The 27,938-nt window shown below is 47.0% G+C and overlaps 1 protein-coding gene across 5 annotated transcripts; it reads right to left on the reverse strand.

The window, feature by feature from the left end:
• Window positions 1-23: 23 nt before the first annotated feature.
• rhbdf1a (rhomboid 5 homolog 1a (Drosophila)) lies at window positions 24-27,938 on the reverse strand. Of its 5 annotated transcripts, none has more exons than XM_067233318.1 (20): window positions 27,691-27,938; window positions 10,715-10,859; window positions 10,244-10,377; window positions 9,268-9,375; window positions 7,547-7,760; window positions 7,027-7,233; window positions 6,796-6,840; window positions 6,154-6,276; window positions 5,833-5,996; window positions 5,462-5,713; window positions 5,184-5,295; window positions 5,004-5,078; window positions 4,670-4,831; window positions 4,289-4,389; window positions 4,097-4,160; window positions 3,705-3,799; window positions 3,450-3,525; window positions 2,803-2,903; window positions 1,290-1,443; window positions 24-1,120 (listed from the first exon to the last, which is right to left on the reverse strand). In XM_067233318.1, the coding sequence occupies exons 2-20, from the start codon at window positions 10,829-10,831 to the stop codon at window positions 701-703; spliced, it is 2,724 nt and encodes a 907-aa protein (XP_067089419.1). In that variant the 5' UTR covers window positions 10,832-10,859; window positions 27,691-27,938; the 3' UTR covers window positions 24-700. The 5 variants fall into 5 exon arrangements, with proteins under 5 accessions (XP_067089419.1, XP_067089420.1, XP_067089423.1 ...); XM_067233319.1 differs by lacking the exon at window positions 27,691-27,938 and adding an exon at window positions 12,600-12,651; XM_067233322.1 differs by lacking the exon at window positions 9,268-9,375.

Here is a 27,938-nt window from a genome sequence, read left to right on the forward strand (position 1 = left end):
AAATCAGACAAACTGGATGGAGTTTAGTATTTTTTACTGTTGTATTCAATTACATGTGAGTGAACAGGTAGCTAAAACGCTACCTTTTTAATTAATCATCACTTCTTAAGAAGCAATAAACAAATAAAAGGATAACTTTCGAGTGCTCAACATGTAACAAAAATATGGCAGTAGTTGGTACATTTATCAACAAGGCACCAAAGGCATTCATGTTTGATTGGTATCCCTGGTTTTCTGAGAGTTGCCTGAATAATAACAAAAACCTTCTCCTGGATGGTGAGTGTTAAAAAGTATGTAAATAAAAAAGAATGACAAATAAAAAAAAATACTGAGTATATTCCTTCTTGATGTTGTACCAGTGCTGGCCCTTCCAATCCCTGACATACAGAAGGATAGAATGAAGGCTTGAAAAGTCAGTACAAGTACCCTTGTTGTCTTAGTCAGATGATGTGGTGTCAAAAGGAAGGTGATTAAAAGAAGAAGTCTTCGTGGTGGGTGAAGTGGCTGTCTACAAAGGAGTATAAAAATACAAGCATAGTTCACAGAGACAGAGAAGGAGAACAAACCCCTTCTCACACACAGCCACACTAACATTGGGCCTGACAGAGACGTGGATGAGGTGACACATATCATATATCATATTATATCATTACTCTTGACCTGGTGTGCTCCAACTAGGGCTCCGCCGAGGCCACAGGGTTCAGTGGAGGTGAGCGTTGAGGTCGTACTTCTCGCAGAACTTGTCCGTGAAGGGGATGCAGGTGAGCAGTTCGCACCACTCACACTTGATGGGGTAGACGTAGAATAGCACCACGAGGCCTGCAAACAGCCCCACGAAAACCAGCAAGAACACCATGATCTGGCAGCGCTTGCGGTACATGTCCATGCGGCCGAAACTGATGTAGGGGAGGAAGGCGAAGGACAGGAAGAAGCCCGAGATGAAGCCGCAGATGTGGGCAAAGTTGTCGATCCAGGGCAGGAGGCCGAAGGCAAAGAGGAAGAGCACCACGCAGAGGAGCTTGGTGAAAGCCCTCCAGGGCTGGGCCAGGATCTGCCAACTCTGGATGAGCTCCACAAACAGGCAGGCCAGGATCCCAAACTGAGACCCCGCTGGACCCACCTGGCCAGGGGAGGATGAGCAGGGGAACATGTCAGCTTGGTGTTTACTTACAACTGAACCAGTACAAAACATTATTTCTGTCACTCGATGCTCTCAGTAACCATGAATAACTGAATGACACGGTGTGTGTCTGTTTGTGTGCCTATAAGACAAGAGTGGCAGGCATCACCTCTGCCCTGTAGGGCAAGAAGATGGCACTGGCCAGGTTGCCCGTGATGCCACTGAGAATGTAGATGATGGATATGCGCAGCCAGCCGGCCAGTTTCTCCAGGTCCCTCAGAATAGTCATCTGGAAACATACTGACACCATGCAGTGCAAGATCCTGAAACATAACATGAAATACTGGATGACACATTCGTAAGTAATCCCCCAGGTCAATAGTGGCTAACAGAGGTGTGTCTGCATAAGTGTGTCAAGGCAAATCTGCGACTGTCCACGTGGCCTCTGCACGTGCTGGAAGACAATCCCCCTGATTAGAAAAGTAAACATCTTAACAGCCAGCCATGGATGATTTTATCCATCAACATCAATGCTCTCTCAAAGAAGGCACTTTCTTTAATTACCCTTGAGACAGATGAGAGGCAGAACAGACACGTGCTGCTTCTTATAATGGTCCACTCAGCTCTCTCTAATAATAGACAAACTGATCACTGTGGCACCATGTTTTGCACTGCAGCCTCACAGCATGAAGGTCCTGAGTTTGATTCCCGCATGGGGCATGTTCTCCCAAGGCCTGTTTGTGACAGCCAAGTGAACATATTGTGTACAGGTACACACCACAACATCCTGGCGGTCTGTCTATCATAGTTTAGGGGCTCTTAAATGACATGCAGCTACACAGTAAGGTCATTTGAAAATCCCTGAAAACCATTTGAACCAGTTACCTCCCGGGCCTTTCTGTGTGGAGCACATTCTCCCTGGCCTTACATGGGTTTCCTCCGCAAAAAATACAGTACAACCCCAATGCAGAACCATGCAGAGCAAGAACAGATGGCTCTCCTGCCCTGTCCCTGACCAAGACATGGGCGTGAGCACTTGGAACTGGTCCCTGGGTGCGGCTGACATAGCTGCCCACTGCTCCTGGCTGTCCTTAGAGGAGGGACAGGGTGGATGGGGAGAATGCGGAGAACGGGAGGGGTTTTGGTGGACACTCCGGCTAGGGCTCGCCCTAGGATTTTGGGGGCCCTAAACCAAAATAGTGTAGGGGGCCCATTTGATTGGCAAACATTTTTTTATATTTACAAATCCTTTTTTGGGGGGGGGGCCCCGAACCAATCGCGGGGCCCTAAACAAATGTTTAGTTTGTTTATTGGGTCGGGCCGGCCATGACTCCGGCAAGCGTGCATGTGTTCTCAGTGTGGTCGCTTCCTGGACGTGTGTTTGTTGCCACATGTGAGATGTTTCTTCTTCTTCTTACACAGTTAGAATTCTATTCTATGAGTAACACTCAGGCTTTAGTGAACACATTGACAAAAATGTAAAGTGCAGTGCAGGATTAAACTAGTGAGACATAACTTTATTCATCGGGATAGCACAATTATATATGCATATATCGTACATCTCCATTCGTTTGATATATATGTAGTTAATAAAAAGGCACTAAAAGTACAATTCACAACGAAATTGTGTGCAGAAACCCTAGTTTCTGGGGCTTGGTTTGAGTAGAAGGCCCCTAACTCACCCAGCATGGAGGAACAGGGAGAGCCACAGCCTATAGAACTGGTCTGGTATTTCTGGGTTGAGAAAAGGGAGCAGGCCACACACGTCATCCATGCAGTGCACCTGACAGAAAGAGAAGCACGACACACACCACGTATGAAGCACAAAGTCATGCGTTCCTGTATCTTTCTGTAGAAGCGCCGTGTAAATATGCGTGTCCAAATACACTGAGGATGTTGGTCCTGTATAATGGAACGCGAACAAGAATGTAACACATTCAGTCTGGGCACTCAGATTACATACAGTGTCTGCCCTCTGTTCAGTTCAGAACTGTGCAAAGGGGATTACTGAAAGCACTATGTGCCCATTCAGTTAAGAATAGCCACGTTGGCACCTTCTATTTTGATTAAACACTCAGTAATCTCCACAGCAGACTCCTCAACAGTCAGACTTATTAACCTACTTGGAATAGGTGCTTTTAGGTGAACTGTCTGGACCATGTCAAAGTCTGGACTGGCCAGGTCTGGTTGGTGTGCAGAGGGACTTTGACCAAATTGACATGCATGTGTATTAGTAACCTACTGTTACACAGGTACAATGCAGGTAGTATTGGTACAATGATCATATCATCTGTTGAGGGAAATCAGATAGGTAGAGAAAGATGCTTACTTGGGAGCAAAGAGTAGCTTCCTCGTGAAAGTAGCCCTTCATGAAATCACAATATTCCCGGGACGTGATCTCACACCTGAGGAGCAGTGAAACCCAAGTCAGTTCAAGCTGGCGATGGCGACACCTTTGCTGTCTGGGTTCAGGGCCACTGCTTTGTGGACACCAGTGTGCACATGAAGAGACCGGTATGGCCTTGAGGGTTTGGTCTTGGTGTTTTCAGAAGTGTATCGTGGTTGAGGTGTGGGTTCCTCTCACCTTCCTTTAGTGCCGATGCAGCAGGGCCGGCCTGTGATGGTACAGTCTATGTGAGGCAAGTTGGTGTGGTTCCCTGTGTTGTACCGGGTGCAAATCTGAAGGCACAAAACACAGGCAAAGTAAGATACATTTACATTTAGTCATTTAGCAGACGCTCTTATCCAGAGCGACTTACAGTAAGTACAGGGACATTCCCCCGAGGCAAACAGGGTGAAGTGTCTTGCCCAAGGACACAGCGTCAGTTGGCATGACCGGGAATCGAACTGGCAACCTTCGGATTACTAGCCCGATTCCCAAACCACTCAGCCACCTGACTCCCTGGATACCTCCGAGCTCCTTTGAACTCTCACCCTTGGGCGAAGAGAGAGCGTGGCGCTTCTGCCAATACTTACTGGCCACTTGGTGATGTCATCAGGCCATTCGTGAGGCGATACGGAGGCCGGCTCGAGACAAATCCTGGGATGAGAACATACGTCATGGAACACAATCCACTGGGTGTCAAATCAAGTCGAATTCCCAGTGCTTGACAGTCAGCGTGCGAGCGCAGCAGGCTTTGTGCGACAGAGAGAGTGCCGGTGTCTCACCTGGGATCCTGGTGGCACACAGAGCCATACTGTCTGTCCTTGCCCTCCAGCTGAGGGGTGCTGGAGTGCCCTGGCCACTTGACCCACACGGCCAGCGTACTCTGCAGACACAGAGCACAAGCACAGAGGGGACGTGGACACCGCCTCCGATTACCACGAGGGTAGAGAGATGTAGACCGAGGTGGTGAGATAGTAATGAGGGATCTGAGGGGAGTGTCAGTGTGTGTCTGTAAGTGTTTAAGTGTCTGTGTGTGTCTTTGTGTGTTGGTGTGTCTGTGTGTGTGTAAGTGTCTGTGTGTGTCTTTTTTTGTGTGTGCTTGTCTGTTTGTCTGTGTGTGTCTGTTTGGGTGTGTGTCTGTGTGTGTGTGGTGAGGGACTCACAGAGCACTCCTCCTCTGAGGTTTGGACACAACCTGAGCGGTCATTGCGCACGCAGCATGCAGAGTTGCGTTCGATGGCTCTCTTTTCCCTGATCAGGCTGTGCACCTGCTGGTCCTGGCGCATGCAGGGAGAGAACTTGGCCCCCAGGTGGATGAGAGACTCCTGATGGAGAGAACGACAGCCAAGTGAACATATTGTCTACAGGTACAAAACACAACATCCTGGCGGTCTGTCTATCATAGTTTAGGGGCTCTTAAATGACATGCAGCTATACAGTAAGGTCATTTGAAAATCCCTGAAAACTATTTGAAAGCCAGCGGAGAACTATTCTTACCGAACTGGGCCCAATCCAGAAGTTCTCTTGTTGCACAAACTTGACATTTTCATATACGCCTTTGTTTCTTAAAACCTGAGGAGCAGACGGGAGAAGTATGTTCACTCCCTCAACATTTAAACACACACGTCAGTGAAGGTGTCCTGAAGAAGTGCTTCCATGCAGCACGCTACTACTCACAGAATCAACCGTCTCGTGTTGGGAGAACCCCACTGGTGCGATCCCATAGATGCACACGGCCAGGATCGTGATTAACAAGTGGACAAAAGTGATCCAGTATGTAAAAAAAGGCCTGGTTGAGATCGAAAACAAGCCCTAAATTAGTACAATACAACAGTCAAGATCCTCAACGACAAAAAAGCTTCCTAGTATTGTAACTGATAGATGGGGGGAGGAGTGTGTGTGCGTGTGTGTGTGTGTGGGGAGGGCACTAGATATGATGTGCTGCATGACCACACCTATGGTCGTCCATGTCCTCTATCTGCCTCTTGACGTAGCTGTCGATGCGCTTGCGGTACGTGCGGTTCGTGAGCTTGCCCACCATGCCCAGGCCGTAGGGCCTCTTCTCCCGGGCGAAGAGCTTCTTGACGGGCACAACGATGCGCTGACCCCGCCTCTGGCCGTTCACGCTCACCACCTCCTGCCGCAGGGGCACTTTGGGGGGCCCTGGCGTGCCCTCCTTCGCCTTCCTCCACCCTCGCTCCAGGGGCCTGAGAGAGGAGAGGGAGACGCATCACTCTCAGTCCAAGTAAGCAGTGGTCTGTGACTGCATGGCTGCAGGGAGGGAAGCTAACAGTATCCCAGTGTTTCCCCCCTCAGGGGCACCTACAGCATGAGGTGGCTCCTCTCCAGCTCAGTCTTGTCCAGGGCGCTGCCCGTCAGCTCGGTCTCCTCCAGCTTACTGCTGGGCTCCGCATCCTTGATAGCCGCCTCCGACAGCGACTCAAACACCTCGTCGGCGTATGTGGACAACTCCTCATGCATCATACAGTCCTGGAGGGGCCGGGCAGGTCAGTTAGGAGAACAACACTGAACTAATAGGTCCATCAGAGACCTTCGATTTCTCTTGCAAATCTGTAAGAGTCCACTAGGTTGTGCTGTGGTTCCATTCCGCGGGCATGATTTAGTGTGCAGTGTGGAGTCGCCTTACCCTGGCGAAGAACGAGGTGTCCAGCTCATCAGGGAAGTCCACCACGTCCTCCTCCATGAAGCTGGCAGGGGTGAAACTTCGCCTCTGTGCCCGTCGCAGGGTATTGTCCCGTAAGGAGCGCCCCTAAAACCACACACACACACAGGCACGCACACATGTGCAATACAGGCACACACACAGACACACACACACACACACAATACAGGTTGTAAAGTTAGGTAGGTAGGTACATCAAGTACAGTTGTGTTTTTCCCGTGCCATGACGATAACAAATACTGTAGTCTACAGTTCCACATTGCTGTACTTTAACAACACAACATGCATATCCACAAATGATCACAAGTCAGGCAGACATGATTATTGTGGAGAACTCAATGTCATTCCTCAATTCATACAGACACACATCTTGTCCATGTCAGAAGGGCTTTCCACTGAACAACATGGCACAGCATGGCACACTGAGAGAGGTCTCTACCACCCGCGCACAACACGGTGAGACTAACCCTTTGTCCAAACAAATATGTACTAGAACAACTGTGTTGTTCTAAAGGGCAGGGGGGGGGGGCGGACTGACATCTACGGCTCCACCAGGAGACACAACGGAGCGAGCACGGCTGCTTGTCCAACTCACATGCACCTCACCTGAAGTGTTTGATCATAGGGGCACTGGATGGGAATGGTTTGGATCTGTATGCAACAGACAAGCAATGATCTAACAACAACACACGCACAGGAAAACCTATGAGTGACAACCAAACCTGGCACAAAGACCAGAGAAAGCCTTCCAACGTTTGAGAGGGAAGACAGAGAAGCAGAGAGGCAGAGAGGCAGCCTCCCGTCTCCGGAAAACCCCCTGAGGCCCTGAAAGCTCACCTTCACCAGCGCTGCCGCGGCCCTGAAGCTCATCTTGGCCACCGACTCCCTCTTGCGTCGCCGTGGCAGCCTGTTGAGGCCCGAGCGGGAGCTGGTGAAGGAGCAGAGCGAGGCGGCGCCGGGGGTGATGGGCGTCTGGGGGACGCTGTAGCCGTCCACCTCCTCCACCATACGGAAGGCCCGGCCACGCGCCAGTGGGTCCACGATCTGGAGAGACACGGGAGGAGCAGGAGGTCAGGGCTGCAGGGATTCACAAATGAAGGTTTCAAAGGGGAATGGTACTGGAAAGGTTTCGGTGTTTGTGAGGCTCTGTAAAAACGGGTGGCGTGAGGCTCTGTAAAAACGGGTATATGTGAGGCTCTGTGCTGACTATGGCACACATGTCCTGAAAAGGGCAAGAAATGATCGAATCGAAAATGCTGAACTCTGAATCGTAAACTGTCCCTCTAGGGGATGGGTGAAGGTAGGAGGGAGGAACTCAAACATCTTCAAGGTGCTGGCGAAGATGATGATACTGTACCTTCTGCATACCATACTGGGAGGAGGGGACGTAGAGGGGGGGTGGGGTCTCAGTGCTGGTCAAGGAGATGTTGTCCTGGCTGGGCAGGTCCATCTCTCGGATCACCTGTGGCTTCAGCTTCCCGTAGCGCATGCTGCAGTGACGCAGGCTCTTCCTCTGCCATTTCTGTGTGGCATCGCCGTCCTTACTGACCCCGAACCAGTCCGCCGTACCCCTGACACCACAAACACTGACCACTCAGACTGGGGGCAGACATCTCACAGACCCACACACACAGGCTCTCACTAATCACCTCGACCCCAGCCCTGTCAGCACAGAGAGATGCCCCTAACCCAGATAGCTAGCAGGTGAGAAATGGTTTCTGAGATCGAGAGCCGCAGATATGCTTCACTCTTCAAAGTTGTCTCTGGAAGAGTGGGGTGGGCAAGCATGAAACAAACTGATAGGGTGACACTTTCCAGAGTGTAAAAAAAAAAAAAAAACGGGCGGAGAGAAGGCGAATAAGCCCAGACATGTTCCAGTCCAGACTCACACACATACACAAATACAGCTCAGATAGGACCTTTAGACCTGGCATACTCTCTCAGGCATATGGAGTCTAACTTGGCCAGCCACTAATACCACTGACCTCACAGTAGATACCATCCTGTAAAATAGAGATGTGCTACTGATCAGTTGCACGTCTTAAAAGTTGCCAAATTCAAAATCCCCTTGCATTTCAAATGCCGTTTTTTGCTACCAAAGTATACTTTCTACCAAAGCTTGGTTAAGTAACTGAGGCAGGCATTATCTTACATACCCTGAGGGCAGGAAGAGGAAGTGGAAAGATTTCAGAGGAAGCACTCAAGATCGGGCTCTGTTTAAATAGTTCATTACTTGCAACAGGGTGTGTTTGTAATTGTCTAACAACCATACGCCCCTAACAAAAATTATGATCTCTGACCTGCCTATTGTTCTGGGCAGATAGGGGCCTAGATATTAGGAGTGAACCATGTGGGTGACCAGTCCTGTCAGCTGCTGTGTCATGGTCCAGCATGTCATCAGGGTAGCCCTGGCCTGGCCTCTGCTGGCCTCTGCTGCTATAAATAGAGGCCAGCCTGCCTGAACACCTGGTCTGCCTCTGCATGAGCCAGTCTAATCTAATCTGCGTCTAGCGCGGCCCACGCCCGCCCTTCCGCAGTCAAACCACCACGGCGAAGGATTAACCCTAACCCTAACCATTTCAGCATCCGCTCACACCCAGTCTCAATCAATAACGGTCCTCAAACCCATAGTTTAGGAACGCTGTTTGACAGATGTGCTTGGGTTGTGTGCTCTGTCACATGTCACACAGGCTCCCAGCTGGCTGGTCTCAGCTCTGACCACAGAGGAATGTGGAATGTGGTGTATCTTGTTCATTCCAGGAAAATGGCAGATCTGGGTTTGGCCCTGTGTTCATGACTAATCTAGAATGAATCGGTAGTGATGAGTCATAGCAATACCAGTCATGCCAGTGAAACCAAATGAACAGTGTGCTGTCAAAGCAATCCCTCTTTTCTATGCATCATCCTCACACATAATGCAATAACTGATGCATGCCTGTGCTTCTGTGAGGGCCATGTACTCAGACAGACCCAGACCCGGGCCGGGCCCAGATCCAGGCCCAGATCCAGGCCCAGATCCAGGCCCAGATCCAGGCCCAGATCCAGACCCCTTCCTGAGGACCCCTGCACTAGCAGTACCTGAGCAAGGTTCTGGAGAGGGAGTGATGTTTCCTGGGAGCGTGGCGTGCAGCCCGCTGGCCCTTAACGGGCACTGTGTTAATCCTTTCAAAGTGCACCCTCCTGCTGCTGTAGACGGCCAGAGCAGGGAGGCAGGAGGAAAGGGAAGACAGGGCAGGAAACAGAAGGAAAGAGAGAAGAAAAGAACAGGAAGTCAGAAGAAAAGAACAGGAAGTCAGAAGAAAAAGCAGCCATAGAGTGTTACAGCCAAAGTGCCATTAAGAGTTGAAACGAAATTGTTAGGAAAGACCAGTCTAGGTCATGCTTTTGTTATAAGGCCCAAAAAAACAATACAAATTCCCTCACTAGGGAGAAGTGAAATGAGCGTGTCATACTGAGATAACATTTAGACAGAGGGTCTGATTCGCATGGAAAAGGCAATAATCCCTGCTAATAATACACTGTTAATGCACAGCCACTAACACATATTCATAGTAAAAGTAGATCCAGTTGAATCAATACATGGGGAGTCAGGTGGCTGAGCGGTGAGGGAAGCGGGCTAGTAATCAGAAGGTTGCCAGTTCGATTCTCCGGCAGTGCCAAATGACGTTGTGTCCTTGGGCAAGGCACTTCACCCTACTTGCCTCGGGCGGAATGTCCCTGTACTTACTGTAAGTCGCTCTAAGAGCGTCTGCTAAATGACTAAATGTAAATGTTCATGATGAGCGGACAAACTGTGAAGAGTGTGTCAGGCTCCATGACACACACACACACAGAATCATGCCTGGAGGCCTAGTTATGCCTTGTAATGTACAGTTCAGTAATGTCACACATACGGTCACACTGACCATGATCGAACCACACTGACTTGAACACAAATATTAGGAAACAAATGAATGAATCGAACAAACATATATGCATGCTCTCGATTGGGCTTACTCGTGAGCACAGGCCTTCGAGAGTGGTCACGTGAAGTCACGTGAATGTGTTCCCTCACCTCTTGATGGTCTGACTGATGGAAGACTGGCGCTGCAGGGCCGGCCGTCTGGAGTCAAAGAGGGGCGGGGACTGGAGGTGGGTGGTCTCCACTGGCATGCTGATGCTGCGGAGGAAACCCTGGCGCTTCACCGGCTGGTCAGACGGACAAAGGAACAGACAGACCGACAGACGTTCGGACCGAGGAACAGACAGACAGACAAACAGACAGACAAAGGAACAGACACGCAGACAGGCAGGCAGGCAGGCAGGCAGAGACAGAAAATTAGAACCACAAAATAATGAGACGTCTAAAAACAGCAACATGGAGCCTTTGAGACCAAAACCAAAATATTTTGTCTAGACAAACTGGCATGATATTTCAAAGAGATGTGCATCCAGGAGGGCAGAGTGTGTGTGTGTGTGTGAGAGAGACAGACAGAGAGAGAGAGAGAGAGAGAGAGAGAGAGAGAGAGAGAGAGAGATGAGGTACCTGAACAAAGGTGGCTGGCTCATCTAGAGACACCTGAGCCGTGGGAATGTCCAGTTTGAGCCATGGAGGCTTCTTCCTCTGCAAGCTGCTGGTGCTCTCACGCCGTGGTTCAGCCATGCTCCCTGCCCCGCCCCAGACCTGCCAGCTAGAGGACAGAGAGAGAGAGAGTGTGAGAGAGAGAGAGAGAGAGAGAGAGAGAGAGAGAGAGAGAGAGAGAGAGAGAGAGAGAGAGAGAGAGAGAGAGAGAGAGAGAGAGAGAGAGAGAGAGAGAGAGAGAGAGGGACCGAGAGACAGAGGACAAATAAACAGTCCGGTACAGACAGAGAGACAGAGAGAAAGGGAGAGGCAGGAGAGCGAGGGAGATGGAGGAGAGAGAGGGAGATGGAGGAGAGAGAGGGAGATGGAGGAGAGAGAGGGAGATGGAGGAGAGAGAGGGAGCGGGAGGAGATTGAGAAAGACTCCAGCAATGTGTAATTGCTTTCCCTCTTTCTTGGAGGAATGTCATTTTCCAGGATAATGAACATTCAAATGTTCAATCCGCTGATGATGGCCTTGGGCGCCACAATAACAGTGGGAGTTGCAGACCTCTCTCACAAGAGGGAGCTGATCTTCTCTCCTTGCAGGCAAAATCTGCCGTCACAAAACCAGCTCCTACAGGAGCCATAGCTCGGAAAGAGACTACACCACATATGTTTACTCTTACCCCCCCAATCCACACTGAACCATTTAACAAAGCAATAAATATTTGTGCTGTAGGAGTGGGAATGTTTATAGCCTTAGGACTAATCCTTTAAAGATTAAACCTTAAACGTAATCCCGTTGTGTTGTTTAAACAGCTCTCCCTCCCTGCCAAGACTCTGTGGGAGTGTCTGAAAGACTGTGTTTTAACCACATTCCCATAAAACGGCGTTGAGACCATAGGTGGTGACTAGGTCACATCCACATCCGCCTCATAATCACCAGGCCCTCATTTCATCTGGTGGCCCCAAAATCTCTCCAAACCTCATCTCTCTGTGTGTCCGTTTAGTAAGACCCTGTCATTTTCTTTTATAGTACTACCCTGCCAGGCAAAGCTAAATGTGTATTGAACTGTATATTTGTCCTTCAAATGTTAGGGTGGCAGTCATAAAATGGCATTCTCTTCACATGAACCATTCTACTTTACTGGTGGTAAATGTAAACATGTGAATAAGAAACTGCCTTCCACTGTGGAACAACCGCCTTCACGAGTTGGTTACTCACTCTTGTCCCTGTAATAGAATCCTTGTGAATGTGAAAAAACTTCACACCCTTGTCACATGTTGTCTTTCTCCTCACAGATTCTCCTTTTGCTAAAACGCTTCCCAGGACAAAGGCCTCATGTGTTCGGTTCTTTCATTAGACACTGAGCGTGGCAGCCATGCAGGGTCACTCATCCCCACTTCTCTGGTTTCAACCTGGGGTCCCTGGAAGAGCCATGGCAATGCCCAACATCTGCTTCACGTTGCTTCTAACCCTCTGCAGGCTCCTGTTTTAGCCCGAGTGATGGGAGCATTCACATGAAACATAAATACCGCCACACAGCCAATGGTGGCTGACAATGGAGGTCAGGGGAGGCCAAGCTGAAGCCTCAGGCTGGACACGGCGCTGACATGAGGGTCAACAGGACTGTGTCAACATTTAGCCCAACCGTGACCCCACTGACAGCTGATGCACAATCCATCAGTTCATAGCCGGACACTGAAGCAATCAGTTACGGCCTGAATCGTAGGCTGAAGGAAAGTGGTTTTCAGAATTTGCTCCCAAAATACTTTCACACACACACGCAAGCACATGCACTGACACACACACACGCACACACACACAAGAGAGCAGAGGGCATTGAGGGCACAGGCCGGCTACAAACCTCTAGTGCAGTGTGTCGTGTGCTTCTATGAAAGGGGAGTAGGGCAGGTCCGTCATCCATGCCATGCTTGAAGGTTCTGCCCCGCTGCACAGACTAAAGGGGGGCTCTGCTGTGGAATGCTGCCTGACCTCCACAGCCTCTCTGTCTGTCTGGACTATGATGACTGGGGTGGATTAAGCTAGGCAGGGAAGAAAAAAGCAGATGGTGCACCGTGTCTGGGGACGGGGAGAGACAGGGTGCTCTTTTAGGGAAATGGACTGAGAGCAAATAAGGTGACACATTTTTATAACACATTCAACTCAGTCACAACTTTGGGTGGCAGCTCTGGCCTTCTCTCTTGATTTTCCCTCCAGGGGGTGTAAGGACTCGTGAAAGCATCCCTGCTCTACCACTAAGATGAGTCATAATGGCCCCATCCCAAGCCCCGCTAAACGAGCTAGCAATGCCTGCAGGAGGTAATGTGAACCTGTCTGCGTTGTTGGAAAGCTTGCAGCAACCACCCACGAAACAAACCCGCAACCACACAGTGGCTTCGGGGTTTGGGCTTCCGTTATTTGATCAGTAAAGCCAGTAGCTCAAACAGCAGGGCTGCTAATGCTCTCTGATCCAGTCCAGAAGGAGCTCCAGTCCCAGGTCTGCAGAAGGGGTGACTGGATGATGGGGCACTAAGTGCGCTCCACTCTGATCGTCATCTGCTTCCTGGAGCCAGCAGCGGACTGAGGGATCCCTGCCTCTCTGTGTGTGGGTGCAGCCGAGGCCATGATCCAGGTGCTCCAGGGTTTCTAACCAGCAGCCTGGAAAAGGGTTCACAGCCAGCCCCTGGTCGTAGCTTCACCTTTGCAAGCCCTCTCACCCTCACAAGAAACCTCTCTATTATAACACCCAGGTCACTACCAACCTCATAGCCTCCCTGCTCTGCTATATAATGATCTGCTTGCATACTGGGTGATATGTACTGTGTTTATAGTACGTATGTGGATGTGCACTTCAAATCCAAGATTGTGAGATTTGAGTGAGCTTGGCTGACATGTCTGACTGGTTTCCCGTCACACTGAGAACGAGGTGAACCACCAGCCTTTGACAGGTGCCCATGTACACTGAGAGGCAGGGCTTCTTGTCCTCTTCCAAAGTCAACATGGCAGCTGACTTGGCTAAGGGCTGAGACCTGACTGGCTGCGGTCTGAAAGCAGGACGAAAAGGTAACCACGGAGACAGGATCCCGGGCTCCTGGCAGAGACCACACACTGCTCTATGCTGGAGTCTGAAAAATGGCAGTCATCTCCTGTCACCAGGATAATTAGAGTCTAGTGGGTCTGGACCAAGGACATGGCTATGCTTGACTTTACAAAGAGGAAGTTGTTGAGTGCAGGAGGTACCCTTGAGAAGAGTTGAGTTGATTGAATTCTAGTCTTGGATAAAATCCCAAAGTTCTGGATTGTCCTTCTCCTAGGATAGTTTTCCTGCAATCCTTGCAAACCAAGAAAATGTAAGTTAACTTGTTAAATCTTGTTCTTTAAAAAGATTAGTTTTTGCTTCCAGATTCAGATCTGAGTCATGCTCCAGTACCTGCGATGTTCAAGATACCGTAGGCTTCATGAAACTGCTTCTCATCAAGAAACTGTTTCTTTCAACACAATCGCAAGGCACACTTACAACCCTACAAGCCTGTTTGTTCATTCTAGCTTGGAGCTGTTGTGACAAGGCTCCACACAGCAATTTCTCTCTATTATCTGTTAGAAGACAGACAGGCAAACCAAACAGACAGGACAGGTAGTGTTCTCTCCAGGTGCAGGCCTGAGGAGGTCCAGGCAATAAACTGACACTCTGACACTGACACAGCTCTGTCTCACACTGAGTAACTGCAGCCTATTGTGTTGTATGTGCTCCCTACACTCTTGCTCAATGAGGTTCAGGCCATCTATTCATATTATGAGTTGAGAAAGCCGCTGAGTCGTGAGAGGGGATGTTCAAAGGTAGACTTGATGGCTGTCTGTAAGTTTGACTTTCAGCTAGGATCTGCCCCAGTTTCCTGTCAGGTTGCCTGTGTAGACAGGGTGTTGGGCTTTTCTGGGCTTCATTGTGCAGATTTCAACAGAACCAATTTCTCAAACTGCTACCACCAAGCCCATGTAACATGAGAACAGAGAGTCATAAAGCGCATTTCCTTAATTGACACTTCCCGTTTCGCAATCGTCTTACATGTAACTATAAATATAGCTCTTTTCTATTGAAGAAACCAGATTCGGTAGAAGAGTCAGGCGGCTGAACAGAATGCTGAATCTCATTAATTTAATTAGGAAAACTGTTGAGGGAAATAATGTAGATTATTCAAAATACTTTGCATTTCAAACATTCCATACCAATCATCCATGAGATCTCTTACTGAAAAGTAAAGTGAAACTGCTGTACAGGAAACCACATCAAATGTATGGACAAGGGGCAGACGGTTTCTCAGAAGTGTGTGTGTGTGTGCGCACGCGCGTGTGTGTGTGAACATGCTCAGTTTTGTATGCTTCTGTGGACAGCATCCTTCAGGGTGAGAAATTCAAAGTCTTCGTCATGTGAAATTGAATGTATTCCTCCCGCCATCACTGCTCCTCCTGCCCCTGCTGCACCATCTGCTTCTCTTCCCCCTCCTCCTGCCTTGCTCTGGTCCAAGCTCCTGCCCTTGCTCCTCCTTTTCCTCATCCCCCTGCCTCTCCTTCGGCTCCTGCCCCTGCTCCCACCCCTGCCCCTGGTCCTTCTAGGGGGGAAAGGTGGGTCTGAGGAGGCTAGGCAGATACAGCCTGATGTGCAGGGGCAGTCGCCATGATGGATGACCTCATTAATCTGTTTACTAAGGCGGCCGGACACTTCCTTCCTGAGAACCGCACTTCCTAAGCCCCAGGCTCCTGGTCTCTCTCTCACCTTTCTCTCTCTCTTTCTTAGACTCTTCTTTCTATTTCACTCCGTTTCAACAGCACACTGCTTACCATAGCCCTGTATTGTACAAACCTCTTCATTTGTATCTCTTTTCTTTAATGTCTCTGCTCAGTTCTTCCCTAAGTGTCTCAGTGGAAACTATGTGTAGGCATACTATTAAACTACAGCGTTCAAGGTCAACACATTTACCCAGTGTACTATGCATTCAGAACTGAAATGCTGACAAAAAGACTCTGTAACATTGACCTTCATGTTACTAGAGCAGTCATCTGCCATACTGTCCTTCCCCACGGTTGGAATCAAAGGCTGACATACAGTCAAAGAAACAATGGAGGGGAAAAATGCTGTCCAGCAGCTGGCTTGCTTATCCAAACACTGATCTCTCTTTCTCTCTTCTCCTCTCCACCTATAGCAGAGAGCGTACAGTATGTTTATGAGCAGAGAGTTAATGTTTAACTGAATTCCTACCATGAAATGCAACTCCCTTGGGGAATTCCCCAAAGTTACATGAACCGAGTGTCCCAACAGAAGAGTTTTTATGTAGGCTATTATAAGTAGGTTCAAAACGAGGATTTCACAATAGCCCTTCCAACCCCACCCACAGTAAAAATGCGAAGGAGCTTCAATAGACCCCATCACCATTGAAGTGTTTGAAGGCCAGGGGGAATGTTCTAAGCAGTTTGCAGAAGCATCTGATCTGGCAATCGACCCAGTTAGAGGATCCAGAAGTAAATCAATTGCATCTCATAGTCCTTCTCCCTCTGTTGTATAACTCTTACCCATCTGAGACCCATCTGGACTTTGACTGTAGAGCTGTGCTTTTGATCTTTATATAGCACAGCCCACTACCAATGAAGAATCAATTAAGAAGCTGACAAAACCTGCCAAGCCGTTATTGCTTAGTTTGGGTCCCATGGAAGGCTTCTGAAACAGAAACAGATTACGAGGCTATAAATAAACTCATCACGTTGGAGCGGAGACAGAAACACCAGGTGACAGCGCTGATTGTAGGAGCTGAGTTGGATGCCAGGTTGCCCTGTGACATAACCATGGGGTGCATCGCAATGACAATTGTCTAGCAGGGTGTAGCAGGGTAGCAGCTTTTCTCTGTCTCTCTCCTTTACTGTCTCTCCCTCTCCTTCTCTCTTTGTCCAAACGTCCCTTTGTTTCTCTGACGATGTGCAGAGCCGTGTTACTCAGACCCATGGCTTCCACCCACATGGCCCCTACATGAGGCATTTCTTTCGCTGGGTTTGAAAGGAAATAAAAGGACGCTCCAAATCTAGGCGTACTTACTGGCAATTTTCTCTACTTACAAGGAAGGAAATACTCCTCATACTGCAGCTGTAGGCCAGAGGAGGCCTGGCTTACTAAGCAGCATTGGCATTCTGTGTGCCACCGCATTTAACTGAACGGACACAGTGACATGTGACAGGTTGTCACCCCAAACCAGTCCGTCTGACATTAAAAAGCAAACAGACACAACAGGAATACCCACTGCAGCTGACCCGAGGATCGAGTGTCGGGGCATGGGAGGGAATGGTTGGCAGGTTGGGCAGGAATGGAGGGGAGGGCTGGAGCTGGGCTGGGCTGAGCTTGCGTGGCTGTCACATGACAAAAACTGTACATCTAACTGTGTGATCATCTTGTATTTAGATTTGATCTAGTTGGACTTGTTTCCAGTAAAAATGGCTTATCTAGTGACTTAAACAAGCACACAGGTGCCAGAGGCAAAGTCACACATTTTAAGAAACATTTCCAACTGAAATGTTCCTTACTGCACTGGCAGCCAAATGTACTTGTTTTAAGCATAAACAAGCTTGTAACAAATATTTTTGCACTTAAAACTGATAGGGTATTTTTGCAGTGTAGGAGGAGTGGGATTGGGTAGGTTTTCGCAGAAGGACCAGTCTGGCAGAGAGAGTAGGCTCATGACATTATTTGTGTTTGCTCAGACAGAGCATAACCAGCGCACCAGAGAGACTTGTGCAAAGTTAAGACTTACAGTGCTAAGTAAAAACTCAAGACAACAATGGGTGGGAAAGTGAAACTACCCTGCTGTTTATGGTCAAACTCTGCTACTGTCTAAACAGTGTTTGCAAAATGATATGGTCTTGTGCCAGAGGTATGAATTGTACACAGGAGCACAAATGGCTTTCCAAGAGTGTGGTGTTGTGAGCACCAGGCTATTTATAGACCTGAATGGCAAAAGAAGTTGCTGTGTATGAAACGGTAGACCGTCATGAAAAGGATCCTGAAAGAGATTTAAAGACAGTATGGTGTACAGTAGACAACGTATAAAAACTGGCTTTGTACATTTTAATGTGCATATATCTCACAAATGAGAAATCCACAATTTTAGACAAAACTTCACTATTGGGGAGGAAAATTAGAAAATATGGTATAGCAAACATTTCGAGTAAATCACCAGTGCCAAAAACCAATTAACACTACCCTCTAAGAATCAAGAGGGACAAAAGTTTACAAAAACTTTTTCTATATGGATAAAACATTGCTGGGGTAGATAATTCAATAGTTAAATTATTTAGCCGTTCTATACTACTGAATTATTCAGTGTATTTCCCATTGGTGCTGGTTTGCACACACAGGGATGGGGCGATCCACTTGGCCCACTTCACTGACTGCACAGTCTCCTCTCTCTCTCTCAGCTCCACTCTGACCCCACAGCACTTAAAATAGTTCATCCCAAATCTACAGTATCTTCACTCTCATGGAAAAACATGCATGCAGGATATGAGGAGAATGGTGTCTCTGCCATCAGACTTCAGACCAGGCCCCTCTTCCCTAGGAAGACCATCTTATTTAGGCCTGCATTGTACTGACTGTAGTCAAAAAGGGGTTAGTTGCACCTTGGCAGATGGTTGAAACTTACAAACGTAGGTGAGCTGATGAACACCCACTGTCCCAATGTAACCAGGGGTTAATGACTGGGCTTAGTGTGCTGGCATTGAACACCCTGGGTTCTATCGTAGTGGCGTAGAGGAGTAGCAACCAGGAGTGTATCTTAAGGAATTCGACATGAGGATGATATTCATAAGGATATGACCTGACCTCGTTTCAGAGGGCAGCAGGGAAATAGGTCGAAGGTTAACCAAATGGGGGTGTCCCGGTGGCTCACCAGGTAAAGTGCAAACTGCACAGCCCAGGGCTCGATTCCAACCCGGGCCATTTCCTGCATCCCCTTTCTCTCTCCCCCTGCCTTTCCTGTCTGTCTCTCTGACTGCCTGCCAAAATATTTGAAGCAGAAAACGTCAAAAGAATATTTAAAAAGGTTTAACAAGACACTCCACAAGACAGAGCGACAAGTTGAGACAACTAAATTATTGAGTGGATGCCTTAAATAAAGACATTTTCTAACTAACAATAGAGCTGCTCTAATAACCTGTAATTAATCTGAGAAGGGAAGGTTCACATGAAAGACAAACCACAGTACCACAGAGTGCCATTCTAGGACTTTAGATTGTGGTAATACTGGTATACTGTCGGTAGACAGATGACTGATAGACAGACAGATAACACATCTATGACTATGAAAATTATTTGGTTTACATAACCAATTCACAATTCATCCCTGTATTTAATCCAGACCGTCAAACCAGTTGAACAAGATATATTCACAGAGGGCTACGCAACAACCTGAAAACCTCCTCTGCTATTTGACAATCAAAAACCTGAGTATTGAACTTTGCTGCAGGATTTCACTGCGAGTCTTTGACCTCTCGAGTCCCTACCTCTATTGTCTTGACACAGAATTTGTCAGGCTTTACAGCTTTTAAAGTGTCTCAGCTTATAAACCAAAAGAGAAAGAGAAATCTTTCTATCCACTAGCAGAGTGGCTCCCAGATGCATCCCCAAAACTAGAGACAAGCACCGTATTGTCTGTAGGAAGTCAGACGCTTTCCTGTTAAGTGAACTAAGGAGGGGACTCTGAGCAGCAGCATGCCCAAACAACATGTGATCCCCATCGAAATAGTTTCCAGCATGATATCAGCCTGAATCAGGCCTACAAAAGGAGGCATTGTCTCTTCCGCATCAGGCTGATACACATAGGCCTGAACGAGGGTCATTGTCTGGGGCCCGATCCAACTCTCCAACATGAGAGAGGGAACCGCGCTGGACGACTCATTCCTTTATTGATTCAAATGGCGGCATCAGCAAATTCTCGGTTTAGCCAATTACTTTCTGTCAGGCATAGGTTAACCCCATGATGCCATAGGATAGCTGTAACTGACCAGGCAACAAGACAATCTATGTATTAAGTCCTAGAAACAGAGTCTTCTAGAACTGTTTCAGGTCTGCACTACCTTACTCACCGGACTAAGTAAATACCCACAATCTGACTAATCATCACAAGTAAAAATATATTTCACAAAGGGACCCCTGTCACCGCTATCAGTTCACATCCTCCCTGGGAGACCACCAGCACGGAGAGGTCACATTACAGCTTATTTAAGAACGGCTGGAAGGAAGAAGACAACAGAGAGCTCGAATGGAGGCAGGAAATACACTGCTGTCTGGGAATCTTGTCATGTCCGCCGTCACGGAAACCACATGCACAAGCATACACTTTCATACCGTGAGTGGACATGACGCACCCCTCTTCCTCACACACACCACACGGAGGATAACACCCCTCCTCTTCCTCGGTGTGACACCGCCTCTGGCACTTGTGTGCTGGCAGAATGTGAGTTCCCAAAGCGGTGTGAAATCAAAGCTTCTGTCCCTATTGAAGAGAACAGACGAAGCATAGCCTGTCGCACTGGGACAAAGGGAATTAGCCCGATTAAACATGAATTCAGGCGTCGAAGAGAATGGGAGCAGTCAATCCAGCCTCTAATCTCTGATAGAAGCCAATAAGGTCAAACTGCTGACGATACACTGGCATGGAACAGTAGGACAGTCACGATTTCTCTGTTGAGGGGTGGGATCTAACACAACCATGACTGGCGCACACAGACACACAGCCAGCGAAAACACGAATGCCTCACTGTTTGAGAAATAGTTAAACTGTAGCAGCTGAAATCTTAATTTAATCATATACATAATACATTAACACATTAAACTCCTAATTTAAGATTTAAAAAAATCTGGAGTATATTTTGAAACTTTAACTTTTATTCCGAGGGGAATTATCCTCTGTGTGAAATATGATTTAAAATGTATTTAATCCTTTAATACAGATTGGTCTGACCTTTGCGGTTAATTAGCCAGAGGATTTCCCTTGGCTCATCTTCCATGCACTGTAGCAAGGCTTGAGCAATACCACGCTATGTTCTGTCCCCCCACCGACAAGATGTATGACAGAAAACCCCACCATCTACGGAATCCTTTTTTCAACAAAAAAAAAATCTTCCTGATTCAATGTGACACCTATTCACCATTTCAGAGGATGAGCCAGTATGTCCTTGAAAGATCTATATGTGAATGACTCAAAGAAAACACAGAGCACGTGCGTGTTTGGAAAGATGGCAGTCTTGGAACCATTTAAGAAGGATTGATTGTCATGGAGGTTGTGTTCCTAACCTCATGACTTCTACGGCTGGTTTTCCCCACATGATGATTCACAACATATTGACAGCATGTGTCACAGATGTACTGAACTTAATATTTCATAGCTACAGCTGCAGGGCTACAGTAGAGACACAACAATTCAATAGCGGGGCAATCATTGGATATATCGTACACACGAGCCACAGACACGGTAGCTCCTGACAGACTATGCAGAGGAGGGATTTAATCAGATTTACCTTCACAGTAGACCACTCTGGAATTCTGGGAGGGAAAATGATTCAGTCACAGACACAACAACAGGGTCATTTTTTTTAATGCTCCCAAGTTTAAATCCATTCATCTGCAATACCTTGAAAATATTCAGGGAGATAAGAGGATAAAACATGTTAGGCATATCATGAGAGCCGATACTGAAGCCACAAATAGGCAGGGATTTTCTTGCTGTGGTTGAGTCAGGCAGAGTCTCACCCAGGATGAGAAACAGCAGGTGCTTACTCACACCTCGAACATCTTCCCCATTTCCCACAGACACTCCTTCCTAACACATTCCCTCATGCGTCAACTTCACCAAGCTCGCAGTCTGAACCAGTTACATGTGTAACAAAAAGAGCACTCTCAAAATGGTTTCACAAAGTCACTGTTCTTGATAGGATCTCTTTATGTTTCCAATCCAGGTAAGGATATATCTGGGTCTGAAGTTCGTAGAAGTTTCTTATCACAGATCTGTGATAAGTATTTTGAGATTAATGTGCAAAAACAGATAAGGATTTACAGTAACTAGAATATAAACAAAGTCTTAGGTCACCATTCTACAGAGGGTTTTTTGCACGATTTATACAGCAGTAACATATACCTACTAAAATACAGATGAAGTTTCAATAACCATGAATGTCACCTGGATAAGTCTGCATTTTACATCACTTTGAATTCCATCTGCACACCCTATCAGAACGTTCATAGAAGGCCTAATAGACCTGGAAGATAACAAAACTATCTTCCCCTCCCACACACATCAACTTTAACACGACAGTATCAAACAAATCCATCCTTTGTATTTACTAGATAGTAATCTCATAAAGTGCCTGATAAGGAGACTTTCATCAAGTTATCTGGAAGTAAGTGTGTGTGACCCAGTCGAACCCTCAGACATGAGGCCAGGGGTTCAGGGCTGTGGGGTCAGGGAGAGAAGAGGGACAGCCGTGTAGTGGCCGAGCTGTGCAGAAAGAGAAGGGGAACTCCTAAACACAAGCACCGGAAGGCTGGGAGGGCTGGGAGTGCTGGGGGGGCTGGGGGCAGATCCCCTGGGGCTGCCTCTGGCCCAGTGTGGAGGCCACTCTGCTGGATCCTACAAAGGAAAACACTCCTCCAAAGAGATGAGCTCAGTGTTTTCCACTCTTGTCAAACAAGCAAAAGACCCAGGAAGTCCCAGGATCCCAGTTCTCACACTGTGAAACAATTTACATGAATTATGAATGCAACGTATGGAGTGTGAGGATGAACATGCACTTGTAAACAACTGCCACAGAAAGGAATCCTTATTCTCCCCACAGCTGACAACACAAACTGTCTCTTTGAATTGACCTATTATTGTTTTGGATCCCTCTTTAACATTGAATGTGTTTCCATCAGGGTCAAAGTAAAATGTGCTTCAACAGATGGGCTTTCACCCTGGTGAGGAACGCTGTTGCTGGGCACATTTAACTGGGTGGCATCACTGATAGCATTTACATCATCTTCTCTGGCACAGAGTAACGCCAAGTTCTGAGAACTGGCAAGTGGAAAGGAAAGTTGGAATGAAGATGCAGAGTCGCAGACAAGAACAGGAGGGCAGACTAACTGCAGAGCAAAACAGAATTATGGGATCAGGTGCTTACTCAAATACAACTACAGTAAAAAGCCATTAGTCACTCCAACAAATAGAGCTTAAAACCAAATTCCATGGATTGATTGAACTATGTATTTGTATAGCGTTTGTACAACTTTATGACCACAGAACACTCCAGAAGTGAGAGGCTACGTCAACACACTTTAAAATCAAGTCTACGCTACAGTGGTCTCTTCATGCAGGTATTTCAAACCCTCAGTCAAATTTCTGGTGACAGTGTGCTGCTGAGGCCTCCGTAGAATGACATGTGCACTCTCATTGACCTGCCAAGACCCACTGTCAGATATCATTACACGGTTCTAGATCCCCCCTCTTCCCAAAAGGATTGTGAAGGCCAAGGCACGGAACTCATGAGCACACCCTCATTTCTTGGAAAGACTAGTAGAGTGACTGGGGCCCGCGGTATGTGATGTTGGTGTGGTGACTGTTAAGACTGTTCAAATATAACTCTTTATGTGCTTCCATTGAGAGAACAGTCTACTTGAGTTTACAACTTTGATTCACAATGAGGACTCGCAGGCCCAAGGGTCTGACGAGTCGCGGTGCCAAAGATAGCATCAGAGAGACAGGCCGCCCTATTTAAAACTGCACCCTCATCCCTACTGTTACAGTACCAGGATATTATATCAGCCAGGATGGTTCTAGACTTGGTGCTATTCTCTTGCTTCACCATTCACGCTTTCAAAGGTCAGAGCAATAAATAACTGTAGAAGTCAGGTTCTCAACACGAATCTAGATGTTTGCTGTGGTCCATAGTGTTTTTCAGAACGCTCTTGCAGTTATAGATTCTGTGGTCTCACAGGAAAACTGTCACTTCCTTACAAATAGGGAACAGAGAGAATAACAAAAATGTATGTCCTCGCACTGTTAAAGAAAACCCCTATATATCCTGGGTTAAGACAAAGATGTACTCAAAGAAGTACTCATAAACTGCACTGCTTGAATATTGCCAATGTTTTGAAAATGATGTCAACCCATAGGTTAGATGTGATCTGGGCAGTGGCTAGGATATTCAGGGGTATGCTGTGAACTGTGTGTACTCTATAAGGAGATTCTAGACAGATGTGGACCATGGGGACAACACATGAAAATCCTCCTCCCATGGAGTTGCTGAAAAAGACAAGAGTTTATTGGGATATACCTGTGGGGAAAAATTCTCTCTCTGACAGAATCTACAGGCACAAGGAAAAAGATCAAAGCACAAGGAGCTCTTCCTGCTCCTCAAAGTTCCTGTCTGCTGGGAACTCCCACAACATTCCCACGTTACGGAAAATTACTTGTGCCCCAGGCTCAGATGCCATCCCAGCGAGAACACAACCAGGGATTCACACAAACCCAGGCAAAGGCTCAATCCCCATATCAGATACATTCATCTTCCTTTCAAACGGAAGCCCCCCCCCCCCCCCCCCCCCACCGAACATATTAACAGCTTAAAGCCAACAAGAATGTGATGGTTTTACTCATTTCTGACTACGCTACTAAGAAACTCCAATCTGCAGTCATAACAGGAAACGCAGGCATCTGAGTTTCCTGGGGGTCTTGCTGATCCCAGTTGAAGTGGGTCTGCATGAGGCTTGATGGATGAGGTGTTGACGGAGAGAGGGGCAGAATGGCTTGCTGGCAGATAGAGCCGTGGAGACCAGAGATAGACCTGAAATAGCCCTGCTGCTGCATTATGGCATTACATCATATCTCAGTTTTCAGTCCTGCTGGCCCCTGCAACATGCCACCTCCAAGATGTTATGGGAGGGGCAGCATGAGCTGCACAGCCGGCGCTCATATAATCAAGCAGAAAACACTGACAGGAAACACTCAGAGACCAAGCAATGTTGCTTTTCTTTCTGCAGCACACAACCAAGCTTGTGAACACCCAGGGGAGGATGATGCAAAGGAACAAACAAATGCCCACCATGATAGAACCTACTCTTCAAATGAAACAAAATGGCAGGGGATAAACGTTGAAGAGGCTTATTCCTAACTTCACAACATGTTGCAAAGATTTTGCATTTTGTGGTACATTACTTGTGATTTTTTGTTTTTGTTTACTGATGGTGTAAGAGCATTGCCTTTCATGGCCTTGTACTTGAACTGATAGCCAGAGGGGTGGCCTTGTGGCAACACCTGAAAAGGAAGCATACCGTTGTTGTCTTGAAGCACAGACTGATATCACACCAAAGCTAAAGAAGTGACCCGTTAAACAAACCACAGAGAAGCCTTGATCACATGGGGCTTTTTGGCAGCTGTGTTTCTCTCACAGTCAATCTTCTGTTAAACCATACCTGACATGCTTTAAAGCGCTATCTTTTTTGTCAATTGTTTTTTGTTTTTATGGTGGGGACAGTCTTAACTTACCTACTGAGAAAGAATCGCTCACAGATTGTTTATAATGCTGTAAAACAAGTTGGTTTACATACTTAACAGCTAGAGATAGACAAGGTTTGCTTGAATTGTAACATTGCTTGTAAAAAGGGCTATACAAATACATTTGATTTGATTTGAATGGTGACACATTAATAGCTCAACAGGTTAGAATTTTTTGATGAAATACCAATGATTTATGAACTTCTAAACCACTGTAAACATGAAAAAAACATTTGCTACACTAGTTATGTAATAATATAAATACTGATGGACAACTTGATTTTAAAGAGAAGCCAATGAAGTTCATAAGACAAATGGCAGCCTATCGATGGTGCTTGGCTATCTCATTTTACATTTAGGCAATGTTACTGTATATGAATGGGGATAGCACTGGTATGCTGTGAGCACAGAGATAGTTATTCACGTGGCCAATTGGGAGGTATCATGTGATGCAGATGCTTTTGATGCTGAGACTGCCTTCGTGATTTAGAGGAGTACACACATGGAAGTGTTCAACCCAATGAACTCACCTCAGGGGACTGAGAGGGAGAGAGAGAGAGAGAGAGATAGAGAGAGAGAGAGAGAGAGAGAGAGAGAGAGAGAGAGAGAGAGAGAGAGAGAGAGAGAGAGAGAGAGAGAGAGAGAGAGAGAGAGATCATTCTGTACATTTTGGGAAAAACCCAAGGGATGATTCCACAAACACAACATGGTTAGGCACATTTCTGTAGACATTTCAGGAAAATGCACAATAGTTTTGTGCTGGTAAAAGCAGCATCATCTCATGGCCTAAAAATAAGGAGGAGGAGTCTTACTATTACTGTCAGGATGTGACTTATGTGTCAAGCAGGGTCAGAGCAACATCTGAGTCCAGGATCTAAGACATGAACATGTCTTAGATATGTCACCTTTGAAACCTTAGTTTGTATTTCAAGTTCATGTTTTGAATGGTTCTATGGTTGTGTGTTAATATAGATGGAATAACGTTTCCCACATGCATTCATACATTAGAAGACTGCACTCTGGAGGTGTGTTCCTTCCTAATTCCAAATTCCAGATGTGGCCTGTGGCCTGTGAAGTCATAACATTCACATAGAACAACAAGTAATACTAACTCAAGTGTGTATTTATGTTTCCACATTTAACAACAATTTCATTCTCAACCAATACGTCATATGACAATAAACCTGTCAGAATGAAGTGCCTTGCCAACAGGACCAAGGTGGTTCAACACACGCACCCTGGTAAATACAACACGTGTAACAGAGACAGTGATGCACACTTGGCTGGACTGACAGCTAGACAGATACTGCACCATGACTCACCCAGGCATGACTACAGTGTGCCCCCTTAGCGGCCCCCTGCCCTGTAACACACACATACCAGACCACCAACCCATGCCAGCCTGGCTATTCCCTCGGCCTCCTTCAATGCCGGCACCCTCTCTGTTTTTCCAAGAGATCACTGCCCCCTCCCCCCCCCCCCCCCTCTGCTCCCCCTCCCCACACAGACACACACCCACCCGACATCCCTCTCTCTCTCGTTCTCTCTTACTCACTCTTTCTCTCTAACTCACAGATTGACACTCTAAGGGTGGAAATATTCTCTCTCCAGTTTAGTCGGAACCGAGACAGAGGATGAGTGTGGCTATCGGCATCACACATCATGCCCCTTCTTTAACTGTATGGTTACATCACCCCCCACGATGACACCTCGAGATAATGCTTCAGAAAACACTGGGCACACATATTAGAGAGGGCCACGTGCTGTTCCCTTTGGCCAAAATAATATAGCAGATTGAATTCCATAATCTCACAGTGATGAATCTGATTAGCGAATTCAGCAACCTCTATATGGCCAGGTAATCCCTTTAAATTTGGAATGTAAGGTAGGCATTTGACTCCTACTTTATGACAGCTTAGTATGCTAAGACAAGGAGAAATAGCAAGAGAGGGAAGAGCACCTGCGAAAACACCTATACAAATATGTAGCTATAAGGGTCTGAACGTTGTGGGTAACTACTGTAGTCTGTAGACGACTATGGTTAAGCGATGTGATAACAAAAAAATACAGGTATGAACGTTATCTTTGTATGCAGTGTTTCAGAAAGGTAAGTGTTCTAAAATTACATTAAGTTTGTTGCCTGTGTTTCCAGCTGCGCTGAATGGATTGCAATTGTTACTATTCCAAATAGCGACCAAGCGCGGGTGTCTCTAAACAGTCAGTGGTCTTGGCAAAAGCAACCGTGTGAGCACGCGACCGAGGGTTGTTTTGTGAGCAGTATCCTGTCCTGTTAGGCTTTATTCTCTACCCGGCACGGACGTCCAATCATTTCATTGCCGTAGTCTACTACCAGTCTATCCTAACGATAGTCTACAGCATGAACCAACTCACCCTTATGAAAATGAAGTCAGATGTTTTCCAGTGAGAAACAAAATCCGGATGTAAAGATTTCAGTCCCAAGGTATTTGATGTATGTCACTTCATTCTCAGCAGGTACAGATAATGTGTTAAGGTTGCTGCTGTTTCTATCTGAGTGGCTACTCTATTCCTGAATAACAACAACAGCTACGACATTCCCAAATTGTGCAATAGAGGTCCGTTTTTCTTATTCCCACGCAGTGTCCAGCGCATTCCCACAC

Source organism: Osmerus mordax, chromosome 3, assembly GCF_038355195.1.
Source record: "Osmerus mordax isolate fOsmMor3 chromosome 3, fOsmMor3.pri, whole genome shotgun sequence".
Lineage (NCBI taxonomy): Eukaryota > Metazoa > Chordata > Actinopteri > Osmeriformes > Osmeridae > Osmerus > Osmerus mordax.